Below are 16109 nucleotides of genomic sequence, written 5' to 3'. Positions count from 1 at the left end.
ATCTTGTGTTTGATAATTGTTTTACAGGGCACAGATGGTGTTCTTGAGGTTTTTAAAATTCTAAGTGAAGAGGAAGTGAATAAAAAGATTGAAAAGAAACAAAAAAAAGCAAAGAAAAAGGCAAAGTGAGTGAAAGTATGATTGATTTGACTCCATTAATGTCATTAAAGGGTAAGTCTTTTGTTGGAATTTCCCCCCACTAACAAATCTGTGAGAGTAAGGACTATTTCACCATTGAAATACCAACATCTCACAGGAAGGATATTTCTTCAAATGATATGAGCTATTGTTTTAAAGCAGGTGCTTGCAGCTAGAAAAATGGAAGTTATTACTATCAGTTTCATCAATGTCATTCTGATGCTCTCTGTATGCAGTGATAAGAACAATTGGAGATCAGGCACAGTAAACAAACGTTGGATATACATTTATGTTGGCAAGGAACATGGCACTTTGACATATTTAGTTTTCCTCTTCGCTATCTACAATTGAAGCGTGTGTGATATTTCATATGACCAGCTCCTTGTTTTTAGTTGTACCCTCTGGAAGAAGCTCTATTATAAAAGTTGAAATGTTAAGATTATGTTTGAAATGTTATAGGTTATGTGGGTAGCACAAATCACCACATTAACTTAACATGTTAATAAAGCCAACACTTAGCATGTTAAGTCACTGTAACAAAGCAAGTAGCATCTTTGACTCCGCCATCAAAAGAGTAGAGTGCAATTGGAAACCACGCTTAAATTGCACATTGCTTTGGTCAGGCCATATCTCGAGTACCTTATCTAATTTTATCACAGATCACAAGGCAAATATTCAACCCCTTGACGTGGGATAGAAGAGAGAAAGAAAACCAACCCCTAGTTTTATGAAAGGCTTGAAAATTTGGGTTTATCTGTTAAGGCAAAAGGTGGCTTTCAGGGAGCTTGAGAAACCTGTTTTTAAAAACATTCCATGCAAAACCTTTCCTCTCCCATCTTTCAACTGGTGTCTTATGGCCATGTACACTTTGCGGTGTGGCAGTGAATCAAGAGGTTTCAGGTTTGATTTCCATCTTGTGCTAAATTAGCTAATTGCAGCAGATTACTGGTGAAGTAACTGCAGTTGATTTCAGTGGTTCTGAGCTACAGAGAGGCAAAGTTGTCCAGGGTGCCCACCCGATCACTGCCATACAATACTTTCTGGAAGTGTGCATGGAAGCTTCACAAATCATGTTGGGTTTGGCTGTGATGGTGCTGATGGTTTGAAAAGCACTCACTGTTGAGGCACACAGGACACTAGAGAGCCAATACTGGCCACGGAAACATGCCCACCTTCAGTTGCCACTTTCAGGAATGGCAAGCAAGGCCAGAAAGTAAAATTGGAAAACTGAATTCCAGCCTTGGAAAATAGAGGTAATGGTAATATTTAGGAAGCAGCAACACACAAAATGAAATAGCGACAGAATCCACATCAAGTGAACTGTCGTGTTTTAAAACGAAGCAATAAGGAACATTCAGTTCTTGGCAGACTCTCGCTTATATCCTGCTATAACACTGTATTTGGCAGGCTCCCAAATAGATATTTTGTGTTTGCTTTTGTGCAACTTAAAAAGTAAATAATACAAACAACTTATGATTGCTAATAGTTTTTCAAGTCTTTTTTTTAACCAGTGAACATTGCTAGGAAAGTGGCATTAAAATCTAAATATTTTTGTCAGCTACTCTCTCAGGCACTTCTAAAACAAAAGAAAGCTATTGTTACTTAAGCAAATAATTGAAGGCATCACAGACACTCCTGCTGGCAGCAAATGTGCAATAGTGGCCAGGAATGTGGAGAGTTGAATGTAGTGCAGCTATGGCCAGCTTTCCTGACCTGAAATGACTGCAAAAGAATTGAAGGTATTATGTACCTAAACTATACATTAGCTTCATTCTGCTTGATTGCTAGATAATTGCTGATCAAGAGAGAAGCTTGTAGATTTTAGTCTGCAATGTGGTAGCTGGGCTAGATTCCTGGCTGTCTGGATTCTGTAAGGAGCTTCTGTTTTACTGAGTTTCGATGGAAGTTTATCACACTAAAGGCTCCTTTCATTGCTCCTTCTGTAATTGACTTAGCAGAGAGCTAGGAACAGAGAAAAGATGTCAGGATGACAACAAATTTGTGCAGTTCACCCTGCCATTATGTACTCTTTGTATCTATAGCCCCATTCGCATCTACCTGGCACATAATGAGGAGCAGTGAGACTGAGATTTACAGGGACGCAATTTGTATTGTTAGTTGTTTCAGGAAGGACTGCAGGTATTGTATGGGTGATTTTAATAGATTGGATAAAAACAGAGATAAAATAGATTGGAGTTTGATGACTTCTTTGATCCCCAACTACAGATTTAACTCTCGTGTAATTAGGATAGCTGTTATAGTTTTCCCACAAGGTATAGTCAGGGGAAGAAGATCTGGGGCCAGAAGAGACCATTTACAACAAATTGTTTTTACTTTCCTTGTCATCTTCTTGGTCCCATAAGGAAAGTTTATGCCCCAGGCTTCTTACCACTCTCTTCAAGGTTTTCAGAAGTCGGATCATTTCAAATAAATGTTCAATAAAATAAACAATTCAATAAACAAATTCACAATATAATCTATTATGTGTAAAAATTTATCGCCCCTCAGTTCTTTGTCTTTATTGAATTGCCTGGTTTTCTTTTTAAAAAGTAAAATTTTTTGAAAGTCTTCCCACAAATCCCAATTTAACAATTTTAGCCATATATTTTGTTGCAACTTCTTAAATACAATGAATTCCTTGTGTTTAATAGTTCAAAGAAAAAAACTGCTGCTGTGCAACACTGCCATCTGTGTGTCTGTAATACACTGGACAGCTATTTTTATTCATTTTTTTCAAGCTTTATTTAAATTGAATGCACTTTGTTATGGATAGATACCAGAAATAAGTGTTCATAGAAAATTGTTGTTTTAAGAGTTGCTCGATATATTAATTTCTAAAACATAAGCAAGTTGTAAGCAGGGGCCAGATAAAAAATTATATTGGATTAGTTTCTGTTTATGTCTAGGATATTTGGGGATACAAATTTGGTTTCTGCACTCAGCAGGCCTCAATTTTCCCTATTCTAAAGAGAATGTGTGAAAACAATGTGGACTGGGGAATGTAACAGTTAGATTTCCACTCTTTGATATTCACTGATCAATAGCTCCTTTAAAATTATAGCCATGCAGCTATAATTTAGGATCAACATTACACACATTCCCCATATTTATAGTAATGGTCAAAACAACAACTTGCATTTATATAGTACCCTTAATGTAGCAAAACATCCCAAGATTCTTCACAGCACCAATATAAGATAAAATTTGACACCGAGCCACATTGCCCACTATTAGGGTAGATGACCAAAAGCTTGCTCGAAAAGGCAGGTTTAAGGAGCTTCTTAAAGGACGATAGAGAGGCAGGTTTAAGAAAATAATTCCAAAGCTTAGGGCCGTGGCGGTTGAAGGTATAGCCTCCAATGGAGGAGCTGTTAAAATTGGGAATGCTCAAGGGTCCAGAATTGGAGGAGCACAGCTATCTTGGAGGGTTGCCGGGCTGGAGGAGATTATAGAAGTAGGGTGGGATGAGGTCATGGGGGGGATTTGAAAACGAAGATAAGAATTTTAAAATTGAAATGTTACTTAACCAGTAGCCAGTATAGGCCGGCAAGCACAGGGGTGATGGGTGAACAAGATTTGGTGCAATTTAGGACATGGGTAGCAGAGTTTTGGATGACCCCAAGTTTAAGGAGGGTAGAACATGGGAGGCCGGCCAAGAATGCATTGTAATAGTCGAGTCTAGAGGTAACAGAGGTATGGTTGAGGGTTTTAGCATCAGATGAACTGAGACAGGTACAGAGTCTGGCAAAGTTAAGGAATTGGAAATAAACAGTCTTGGTTAAATGTAACTTCCATGATTGTGAGAATGGATGTTATTTTTAAAAGTATTTTTGGAGAATATTGTGGTATTCTGTGAAGGAGGCCATGCGTCTGTTCGTGTGCGTCTGTGCGTGCGCGCGTGTGTGTGTAAATGATTTAGTTAAGCCAGGGAAATGTTACTGGAAGACAGATTGTCTGGGGGGTTTAAAACATGAAAGGATAGAGGCGATAGGTTTGAGATACAAGTGAATAGATTGGATCTAACATTTGCATTTTTAGATAAGTTGAGAGTTTGAATATCAAAGGGAAGTCAGAGGTGAGAAGAAACCTTATCATCTTGCAGGAGCTCCATTAGTAAACAGAAGAGGGTACATTACATTTCATTGACCCGAAGGCAGAGACAAAATAGAAACATGAAAGATTTTATGTTTGGAAGGATTTGAGTTTCTAAGAGGTGTGAGAATAGAACCTGAGATGAAAGGGGAAAAATGTATTTTAGAGTTACTGTGGGTAGCTGGCGTTGGTACCTGTTGGCTGTTAGATGTAGCTGTTAGCTGTGTGAGGGAGATCTCCTGGAAACAGCTCTAGACTGGGAGAAGATGCAGTTTGAATCAGCCATCCAGTCAAACCAGAAAAGTATTGGGCTGTAAAAAGCAGTCGTGTTCTGAAGTTTTGGATTTCCATAGCAAAAGAGTATAAGAGGTGGGAGAGAGTTTAAGAGATCAAGCTACAGCAGCTTGCCTTGGGTAATATTACTGGATTTTCATAGTTAAACATCTATAAGGGAGTATTGCCTGGAAGGTGTTTACTTGTGGGTCTGACCAAGTAGTTTTGGGGAATGAGTTTAAGACTAATTTTAACTGTGTAACCGTAATTTTATGTGCTTAAGTTTTCTTTTATTCTTAAGAAAACTTTTACTTTTAATTTTTAAAATCCCAAAAGTGTTACTGGACCCCTTGCTGCTGGAATCAGTAAGTTTTCTTCTTGTTTTCAGAATACAAAAAAAAAGGATTTGGCCTGTAAGCCAAGCTTCCCTCTGGGTCTTGGTTTGCGCAGCAATTAACATCTGCTGTGGCCATAACAGTGATATACTGATTAATTACAACAATCTAGCACATTACTTTCTAAATCTAATAACGGAGAACAGTGTTCGGATAAACTACAGACGTTTACTGGGAAAAGTAGGGAACTGCATCTATTTCTGTGCAGATCAGTCTCAACCTTAATGGCATACTTTTTGCATTTTGTTATCTCCATCTGTTCAGCATTGTTAGCCTTACCTGCAAATCATTGTTTCCTTTCCAGTGGTTCCTGGTACTTTCCTCATCATCACCAGCCTAGAATCAAGGTGTAAATATTTGGAGAAGTGATGGTGAAGGTGTGAAATTATGTACCATCGCTCCATAGTGGGGCACCATGGCTCATAGAACTATGTGCTTCAGTATATGTCTAACTCTCTGTTTGCTTGTATAATGAAAAGTGGGCTGATATCCAGGTAAGTGAAGGTATTAACGGGAATCTGTGGAAATCATTAGAGTAATGGAAGGACAGAAGGAATTTGAACTTTGATTCTGAGTTGCAATTGTGATCTGGAAAATAAAGGCATCTGACCACAGTAAACAGGGATGCTTTACACATGGAATTGATTAATTTTATTTTGCTGCAGTTACTTAAATTGAATATTTTGTTGTGGATTATTTAACAGGCGAAAGGCTGAGACAGGGGAATCTGACATTGACTTGGAGCCTGCAGTGGAACGAACGCTAAAGGATGAGATTCAGAAAGTCACAAATATCAAAGCCTCAGGAAAAATCAGGTGAGACCCAGTTGTCTGGCCAACCAGAAAGAAAGAATTATCTGTGGTATAATTTCTTAAACACTAAACAGAACTTTAGCCAGTGCTAAGAAAGCTGTCATTCACAGGGATTGGGTTGCATTTTCAAAAATTAAGTAAAATTTCAGATAAATGATTATTTTAGACAAAATTTGGCAACTTGTTGAAAAATTGGAACATTCCTTTGAAACGCTTTTAAAAATGGCCCTGATCTCTATAGAGAAAATTAAAATGAATTGGAGCTTTTATTGAAAGTAAAAGCTTGGAACTTTGAAACATCACAAAGTATGTTGGACTTTGTGAATGTGTGTACACCTGTGTGTCATGTTTTATGCATTATTCTGTGAGCAAAAAAAAAGTCTGGTGCATTGCATTTTATTCCTGTTGTACAATATACCTTCAGATTTATCCGGCAGTTTAATAATGACTTTACATTTGCATAAGAAAGCATATGTACCTAATTCCAAAGCAATATGTCCAACCATGTCACTAATTGTGAGCTCCATTACCATTATATAAATGGAAGTGCTTAAGTTCCCTTAGCTAGCATTGGTATAGCTCTACTGTATTGAAACTAGGAATGAAATTGAGTTTCGGTTTATTGTTTTGCTGAACAATCTTTATTGCTTCCATCTTTAGAGGATGCCTTTAATATTGAATTTGCACACATCACTGGACTAACGAGAGTTAATTCAAGTTTACTATTTTTAGTATTACATTATAACATTGCAACTTTGGCCTTTTGATCCTGATTCAATTTTTTTCCAGATCATTCAACTTTCTTTTATTGCCAAATGGGGAGCTAAAGGTTGTGATGCTGCTGCAAAACAACAGTGTTGAGGCTTACAGTCTGAACCTAACAGTGCAAATGCCAGAGTGCACAAAGATGGCCAGAATAACCATTGCAGGTCACAGGACAGATGCAAGAACCCTCGCCTTCAGTTCTGACAATATTGCAGTTCTCTCTGCTTCGTCTGAGACAGTCAAAATATGGAACAGGTTTGAATACGTGTGCATGTGCGTGTGTGCGTGCGTGTGTTCTGCCCATTTTAAATTCATATATCCACATTTAATATAGATTTTACCTATGCAAACAAAGAGGAACGGATGCAATCATGGCCATGTCTGGCAAATTGGCCATCTCCATGGTTTTCAAACAGTGGATTTTTTTTTGGTTTCTTAATTTTCAGCTTCTAAGTTTAAGATTTGACCTGTTCTGAATTTTCAGACTATTCATTTAATCTCCAATAGTTTTAAATTTTACATCTTCAGCAGGATTCAGATAGTCCTTCCATTCCTCACTACAGGTTGCTGTGAAGGATGAACCATCCAACCTGACCCACACAACTGTGGTAACCTGCATGCCATGCAATCTGCTGGGAGAGGTTAAAAACCCAAGCCAATTTAGGGGGAAAAACTGGGAAATTACTCTATGACCCCTGTAGGTGATCAACATTGGTCCAGGAGATCACTCTGGCTGTGATTAATTCTGTATAGTGCCTGACTTTTGTATGAGTTCATCTCCACCTCAGCCGGAAATGGGCCCAGCTCTCACTTGAGGGAATTCAGAGAATCGGTGTTCACTGCATGAGCTTGCAGTCTGCTCCACAGGCCCAATATTCCTGGGCAAATAACCACCTCCTGACAGCTATCCTAGATTTGGCCTTGTATAATTTAAGATTGTGACCTTTTAACTTCCCTAACCTATTTATTTGAATTTTTGACCCTCCTCTGCACCCTTTTAAAAGTCTTAATATCACCTACCCTGGAAGGTCACAAAAATTGGACACAGTATTCAAAGACCAGACCAATATAAGGACAAAGTAGTATGATTTGTCTTAAAGAGTGTACTTAAAATGACTATTTCTCTGAAAGTTTTAAGACTCAATCTCATCTTATATTTTTAAATATTAATAGCACTTATAATATTTTGGCCTCTGGGCTGCTTCACTCTTGTATTACTTTGTCTGCCATCATTTTGCTTATTGTTTGACTTTGGGCAGTGTGAAGTAAATGGCAGGCAAGGTTAATGGACTGTCCATATCCATGCAAATTCGGGTCCTATTATGTTAAAAGGACTTTAGCGGCATTCTAACCAGAGCCTGAGCAGGAAAGGTGCCATGGCTTTCCTATTAGGCAAAAGCAAGTTGGCAGCTGATGAGAATGACGAAGAAAGCCTTCAGGTAAGTCAAACAATGCCCTTTGTGTATCTCAGATGAGCAGGAGTGCTTCTCTGGGCCCCACAAGGAAAGTTGTAAGCTCCCCTGTTAGGCATTGCCTTCTTCCCTCCTGAAATCCCCCCTCATTATTTGCTTAGAAACCAGCTGCTTGATCGACGCCAGTCAGCAACTACTTTGTGTCCTTCCCCTACAATTCCCCCCACCACCTTTCCAGATGGGAAATTAACCAGTGGCAATTAAATTAGACCCAGCAGGTAAAATATTCAGGACCTGAAATTCCATGTTTTGCACTTGCTCTACCTGCACAAAAGCTGTTCCTGATTAAAACCAGCCCTTTGACAGTGTCTTCACATGAGCAATGCCATGGGAGATCAATTATGTTGTGATCCGATTAGGGATCAGTAATGTTTTTGTTTAAAGTAGACAAAGTTTGAAATGCCAGTTAGTCACTAAAGGAATAAAGCCACAAGATTCATGGTTTTAAACGAACAAAATAAACTTTATTATACCAAGTCGGAAAAGTAAAACAATTTACAATATCTATCTTATGTTGATTCTGAACATTTGAGTATGAGATAAATATGAATTAACAGGCAAACTTTGGTCAAATACACCACACTGCACATTAAATGACAGATACGACCCAGACAGATCCCACAGATTTCTGAGCAACCCACCCAGGTGTGAGTTACCACTGTGAGTCTCTCAATCTCATTGAAACTTTGTCTCCCTCAGGAGAGATTTCAGCTCTTCACTTTTAAAGATCTAGCATCTAAATTTCCTCAAAAGTGTCTCCAACTTGGTCTACCTCATCATCCACTTACCTCCTGATGGTTCAATCTTCCCCTGAGATTGCATTCTACGGGATTCATAAAGTTGCACTCCTGCCTCTAATTACTGGCACATTTCCAACTCTTTCACAGACCGCTAGCTTTACTCAGCTGACACTGCCCGAACTCCAGTCTCCCAGCAGCACCTAGCTATATATGGCACCCAGGCTTCTCTGAACCTTAACCACCTGGCACAGAACCAGTGAGGTCCCGCCACCTTTTCAGCTTCCCAGGACTTCTGTGAGCCCTAACTAGCTCGAGCCTGCTAACAGCTCTCAGGGATTCTTTGAGAGCTGTAAATCACACGAGGTCCACATTGCAACCAAACCCCTCTCTCAGCAAACACGCAGATAAATTGAAACCAGGGAACCTTCCTAAACTCCACCCATCTCCATGACAATATAGCCAGGGTTCACCTAATGCTGCCGGAAGTGCAAAATGTTTTAGTTTGACAGGCAATATGATCGGCGCAGGCTTGGAGGGCCAAAGGGCCTGTTCGTGTTCTGTACTTTCCTTTGTTAATTTATCTCTAGCTCCCAAAACAAACATCTGTCTGGGCTGCACTTCTTCGTAAGCAGTGTAGACATCATGTCTCCAGCTGAGTAAGCCCCACCTGCAGTTTTATGGTTCCACCTCTTTTATTCTGGCTCTATTACACAAACATGGGTAACCTTCTGAACTGCCATTTTCTTTTAAGTGTTCTGGCAATCTCTAAAGCCCAGCATTTTAGTTAACTTACCTTCACAACAATAATCTTCCGTGAACTAAACATTATCTCTAAAAATTAACATGAATCATGAACTAGATATTCATCACAACTAGCATAAGCGAAAGGATAATACATTACTAAACAGTGCATCAAATATGTAACATTAATTATCACTAATGGATGGGGATGCTACTTTTTTCATTCCTGCAGTTTAACATGTGGTTGAGTAGCATGGTACTCATATAATGAAAACACCTTGTGTGCAATCAATCAAGATGCATCGTACTGTTGCCATGAACAACTATGCAATGGCAATTTTAGGATTTTCATTTAAAAATGTAACTGCTTATATTTGACATGTACATATGTAGACTCATTAACATTATACTTGCATTTACATAATGTGGATTCAATTCCAGTGGTTCCTTTGTACTAGTCCAGATGACCTTTTTGATTTAAAACATCGATAAGCCATTGAAATACACTGTCTGTTCTAAGACCGGTTTCAAGTGCATACTTTGTTCCATACACTTAAAATATGTGCACCGTTTACCAAGTAGACCCTGAGAGTTGTGCTTTGCTAATCCTCAGATCTACTCTGCAGTGTATCAGGACCATGGCTTGTGAATACTCACTCTGCTCTCTCTTTGTTCCTGGGGATAGACAAATTATCTTGGGAACTAAGGTAAGGAACTAAGGCTTCTCTTTGCAAAGCTCTAGAGAAGCTGTTGTGACAGCATTTTCAATTTAAACTTAGTTAATTTGAGCGGGCTCTAAGGTAATTAATACATTATGCAGCAATACTTCACCTATTGTGTATTGGAATATATTGGAGACAAATAATCTTGGCTGTGAGAAGACTTTTTTTTAGAAAAATCTCACCTTCTGAAGGCATCAACTCATGCTGGGGTATAAATGCAAGAGCATCATGACCTGGGTTTGTATGGTTTTGAAACACTGAGCAGTCTGTTGTGGGCAGAAGGGGATTTAATTTAAACAGCCATGATTTCTCTTCTCACCATCCATCCGTAAACAGAAAAGTGTTTTGATTTTGATTTCCCCCTTTATAAGCGGAGGTGTATTACTCAACCCCTCAGTTTTGGTGTAATCCAATTTCTGTTAATAATCCCACAGCAAACTCGAGATAGGGTAAACGCAGGGGTTTAGTTTATTCGCACACACTCAAAACGCAGGCAGGGAGGGGTGGCGTGTCACTGCGTAGCCCCCTGTGCATTCATACGATAAAAGAGGGATAGAGAAAGAAATATTTCCAGGGCAAAGAACCACAGCAAAGAATTATTGTTTTATGTAAGTCCATAGTCCAGAATTGAAGGTCCAGTGCTGAATTCCTTCACAGAGGTCAGCAGGCTGAACAGATGTTGGATAATCCCCCTTTCCAGTAGAGTTGACTTCCACGATGAGATAGACATGCAGAGATGACTTAGTCTTGTAGGAAATGGTATAGAAGTTCAGAAGACCCAGCAGAAATAATGTAGATGGGGGCCAGGCATTCAGACCTTGACAGAGCCCTTTTTCTGAGCTGCTGCTTTGTAGATGAAAAAATGGCAAACTGCCTTGAAATCCAGCGAGATGGTATGACTGGTTCTCCAGCTAGGGGGGTCATGTCACATGACTCCCACCTTTCCATTTTGGCTTTGACAATGGGCGTATATTCCTTTATCTGGGCTCCTGAGATTGTCAATGTTCCAACCATTAAGAATTTGAAAGGAGTTTGCAGGGTCCTTTGTCCTAGCAGATTAGGAGATTCCAGTGGCCAGGCCTGGTTTATGAAATGTAGATCGCTTTTGTATCATTCCCTTTTGAATTTAGTCTCTGCAGCCCACAGGGTTGTTAGCATCTCTTCAGAGATATTGAGGTGATAGCTTCTCTGATACTGCCAGAAAGCTCCTTTTGTTCAGGGTTACAGGCACACATAGCTTCAGCCTTTATAAAGTCTTTGTCCAGTTTTTTAATATTTTAGGAAGTAGCCATGATGATACATCATTAAAATATAGTGTGAGGTCATAGCTCCGTTACAAGTGCATTTACCAATTGGCCACCAAATGAGATCCAATTAGGATGCCCTTTAACTACCCACATGAGAATGGCATTGATATTTGCTACGTAGAACCAACATGTATTTAAAATACCCGGTAGAAGTAGAAGGAAAAATATACGTATAGTGAGTATAAATGGCAGTTCATGTAATCACTTGTCTTGATAGTTCCAACTTTCTCACCTTTTTGAAAATGAATCATTTGATCATTTTCTGTTGCTTCTTGTCTTTGAATAAAATTAAGGTGAGGGGACACACTCGTTATCTAATTTTTTGGGCATTTCAGTCAGATGCAACTGTAAGTAACAATGTATTGAAAGCCTGCATAAAACTAGTAGCTGTCACTTAGAAATGTTGTTATTTTGCTGTCATTGGTTGTTCTCTGAGGAGGAAAAGATCATATTAAAGTGAAATTTTGTCCTTCCCTGATGGATCAGCCATTGATTTTGAGACATTTCTGCTTGTGAAGGGAATGTCACTTCAATTGGTTCCAGATTGAATTTAGATTGAGTTTGTGTAAATGCCTCCATTGAATCCTCTAGGAGCCATTGTCCCAAATCATACTGCAATTGTCGTTAAACTAGGGAATTCGTGTGTGGATCAATTGATTGTAACTGAATTGATCAGTGAAAGAAAAAGAGAAATTTAGTGTTTAAAAAAAATTACAACTCTTAAAACTCTTAATCATCAGCAGATGTTTCTTCATGATAGAAAATAAAAGGCAGCGAATAAAAGACATTAGTCTATGTGGGTTGCTTCTCTTGAATATTAGCAGACAGCTGAATTAGATTATATCTAAACTGTCTTTGCATTTCCTGTCCCTGCTTTTTCTCTGTAGTCTGGAAAGCTACAGCTCTTTGATTTAGCTTCTGGGAATTTGTTGGAGACATTTGATGCCCATGACGGAGCAGTGTGGTCCATTTCACTGGCACCAGACCAGGTAATGCTTTCTGCAAGATTTCAGTTGTATAGTTTATTTTTAGGTGAGTTCTGAAAATTACCCTTGCATTGCCCTTACTCAAATTTCCTTGTAATCCATATCAAGCAAGCTGTAATTACTAACCCACACAGGCGGAATCTAGTTAATGTGCTATTTAAAAACTAGCCTGTTGAAAATGAGGCCACTCTTTTGTCAGCAGGTAAGGATATATATAGAAATTGGATCTTGATATATAAATGCAGAAGTTATTTAAACCTTACATTGGAGGTGACGATATATGCGTGAGCAGGGAGCACTAAAGTTAGCTGCTACCTGAGTAAACCACTTACATCAGTGTGAGATAGTTTTAAGGGTCTCCACACCACAGGTACATTTCAACATGCAGCGCTATGCAAATAGCAGTAACAGCTTTCAGCATATGGACCACAGTGGGTTAAAAATGAGGCACGTCACCTTTTTCCTGGGATCAATTTGGGATAGGCTGGCTTTGCCAGCAATACCTACATTCCACGAAGGAATAAATTTTTAAAATAGTTCCGTTCCCTTGCCTTTTTCATATGTTTAATATTTTTCAATTTCAAACAGATACCCAAAAATACTGCAGTGCCTTCACAATTGATTTTTAATAAATTGTTGCCCAGAGGTGCAAATAAAATAAATTACGAGAGTTAGATATTGCATCTCATCTCTTTTCACCACCACCACCCCATGCCCTCCATGTAAATGCAAAATGTGTTAATCAAAAAAGGAAACAGTCATCATCTCTGGGTTAAATTGGAATTGAAATCCATGGTGACAATACAGTGTTATCCATTGAACAACTTAATCCATTAACAAGTATTTTATGGGCTTTTAAAAATTTTATTCATTGTTCTTTGTTCTAGCGTGGTTTTGTTACTGGAAGTGCTGACAAGATGGTGAAATTTTGGGAATTTGAGTTGGTGAAGGATGAAAGTTCTACACAGACCAGGTGGGCAACGAGAAGAAAAATAAATCAAGCTATTTTAATTAAGGAACAATTGTTAAAGCTAATTGGGCTCCCATGATAGCTAAGCACATAAGCACATTTATTCCTGGAATACCAAACTATATAGTCCAGGAAGGATGATTTGGTTTGACTTTGATCTGACCATCAGTTTGTGCTGAATTACTGATCTCGATGATCCTGGTTTAAGAAGAAAATCAGCTAAGGTTTCCACTTGTAATCACTAGTGTGGCAATACTAGACTAACTCAAAGCATCATGGGTCAAAATTCTGGAACACCCTCCCTACAGCATTTGAGTGTACCTACACCACATGGACTGCAGCGGTTCAAGAAGAAAGCTCACCGCCACCTTCTTGAGGGCATTTAGGGATGGGCAATAAATGCTGGCCCAGCTGGCAACACCCACATCCCATGAATGAATTAAAAAAAAGAATCATTATTTTATTTTTGACCAAAAATGTGTGATGCATGCAGGTGTGTATGTAAATATTGGGCGAAGATAGGATCAGCTCGACTATATGCTGCAAATATTCTGTTAGCATTTACTTATCTTACTTAACAAAAAATTGCATTTATACAGAACTTTTAACATTGAAAAAAGTCCCATGGCACTTCACAGAAATATATAGAAAAATGAGCTGAGCCAAAGAAAGACTCGTTAGGAGGGATAACCAAAAGTTTGACCAAAGAAGTGGTTTTTAAGGAAGAAAGGGGAGAGGAGGAGGGATTTTGGGAGAGAATTTGGAAGTACAACCTCCAGTGTTGAGGAAAAGTAAAAGGGTGGAATACAAGAGTTTTGAGCAAGCAGGAATGGGAGTTTGGGGTAAGAATTTATGGAGTTGGAGAAGGTTACAGTGGTAAAGAAGGCTTAGGCCATGAAAGAATTTAAACATAAGGTTGAAACTTGTAAATTTAAGGAATAGAGAGACTAGGAGTTAATGTACTTCAGAGAGAACAGGGATTATGTGTAAGCAGGACTTAGTGTGATGTAGGATATAGGCTGTAGAACTTTACATGAGCTGTAATTTATGGAAAGTGATGGATGAGAGGCTGGCCAACAAAGCATTGGGGTAATTAAATCTGGAAACAACAAAAACATGAATGGACTAATAGAAGTGGAAGAGGAGATGGCAGGGCTATGGTGTCAGAAAATCAGCTCTGGGTGAAGTCAGTTGGAACTTGATGTAGTGGAACCAGATCTGCTGATGCAGTGCTTTGCCAATTTCACACCAGATGCCTTCAAGCTTGTGACTCAATGAAGCAAATATGGGGGCTGTACCAAAGGAAAACATCCAGAATGGGAGAGAGTGAAAGTTTTACTGGGGATGAGGGCATGAAAGATAAGGTTGAGCGATTGACTGAATAAGTTACCAGTTACGTAGGTATTACAGCAAATGGCTAGACAAAGCTAAAGGTTAAAGAATGTGGTTGTAAGTGACTTGAGATAGAGCTTTTATCATAATGCAGTAACTGGGATTGGAAGGGACCAGGCAGACATGGATGCAAAGGAAAAATAAAAGCAAAATATTGCGGATGCTGAAAATCTGAAATAAAAACAGAAAATGCTGGAAAAACTCAGCAGATCTGGCAGCATCTGTGGAGAGAGAAACAGAGTTAATGTTTTGAGTCCATGTAACATCTTCAGAGCCATGGATGCTAAGGAATCCAGATAAGTGGCCAGAAATGGCCCTGTTGATGATCAAGTCCACAGGAGATAACGAAATCGAGAGTTATCATGAATATGGGTAGGATAGTTTTTATAGAGGGAGAACTCTAGAGATAATTAGACAGCAGTGAGTTTGGACTGCTCTCAAACACATAGTGAATAAGTCAGAAAATACGAAGAGAAGCACAGAGGGTAGATGTTTGTTTAAGTGGAGCGGATGATGGTGGTTCAAGTCTGGGGCAGCAGCAGGAGAACACACGTAATGGAAGAACTAGTGATAAGTTAGGGTAGGAATTGGGAGGAGCAAAGAACTTGAGAAGGGAGCTATTTAAAAAGTAGCAGGACCAAATGAGGGAAAAGGGAGAAAAGGAAAACAGAAACCAAATGTATAAACCTAAGAGATAACCATCTACCCACATAGCAAACTGTTTCTTAAATTATTCCTGATCTTTCAACTCCACTACCCTATCTATCCTAGTTTATTTTACATGTTGATCTCAGCCTGTGAAGAACACCCTGACACCATTCCTACATTTTCCTTTTGACAATTTGAATCTGTGCTTCCTTGTCCTGCTGTGATGGTTTACTTTGAAGCTATGTTCCAAGTCTACCACCCCTATCCCATTTAAGATGAGAAATAGTTCTTTCCTTTTGAGGCTGAATAGCCCAAGTTTTCCCAGTGTTTTCTCATTATGATAATTGATATGTATATAATGTAGCTACTTCTGGGTGGCTGATCTTTACCTGTGTTCTGTTATTCCTTAATTGTAGACTGTCTTTGAATCATATTCGCACTCTGCAGCTGGATGAGGACATCCTGTCTGTGTGTTACAGCCCTAATCAGAGGTTGCTAGCAGTATCGCTACTCGATTGTACTGTTAAAGTATTCTACACAGACACGCTGAAGGTAAAGCATTACTATAAGGACTCATGAAACCTTGCGAAATGCATTTGGAAAGCAAGTCCTTGTTTGCTAATCAAAAGTTGTAACCTGGTTCTCTAAAACAGGCA

General features: G+C 39.0%; 1 protein-coding gene across 2 annotated transcripts in view; it reads left to right on the top strand.

The window, feature by feature from the left end:
* Window positions 1–16109, top strand: part of wdr3 (WD repeat domain 3) — a 57762-nt gene that overhangs the window by 22712 nt on the left and 18941 nt on the right. For both annotated transcript variants that reach the window (XM_078559629.1, XM_078559630.1), the window contains exons 9-15: window positions 28–125; window positions 5603–5713; window positions 6500–6730; window positions 10042–10135; window positions 12345–12446; window positions 13331–13416; window positions 15870–16005. In XM_078559629.1, the coding sequence (XP_078415755.1) occupies window positions 28–125; window positions 5603–5713; window positions 6500–6730; window positions 10042–10135; window positions 12345–12446; window positions 13331–13416; window positions 15870–16005 (858 nt within the window). The remainder of the gene's footprint in view (window positions 1–27; window positions 126–5602; window positions 5714–6499; window positions 6731–10041; window positions 10136–12344; window positions 12447–13330; window positions 13417–15869; window positions 16006–16109) is intronic.

The sequence above is a fragment of the Cetorhinus maximus genome, chromosome 16 (genome assembly GCF_964194155.1).
Source record: "Cetorhinus maximus chromosome 16, sCetMax3.hap1.1, whole genome shotgun sequence".
In the NCBI taxonomy this organism is placed as follows: Eukaryota; Metazoa; Chordata; class Chondrichthyes; order Lamniformes; family Cetorhinidae; genus Cetorhinus; species Cetorhinus maximus.
The sequence above is the reverse complement of the archived record's forward strand: the minus strand, read 5'-3'. Positions and strand labels throughout refer to the sequence as shown.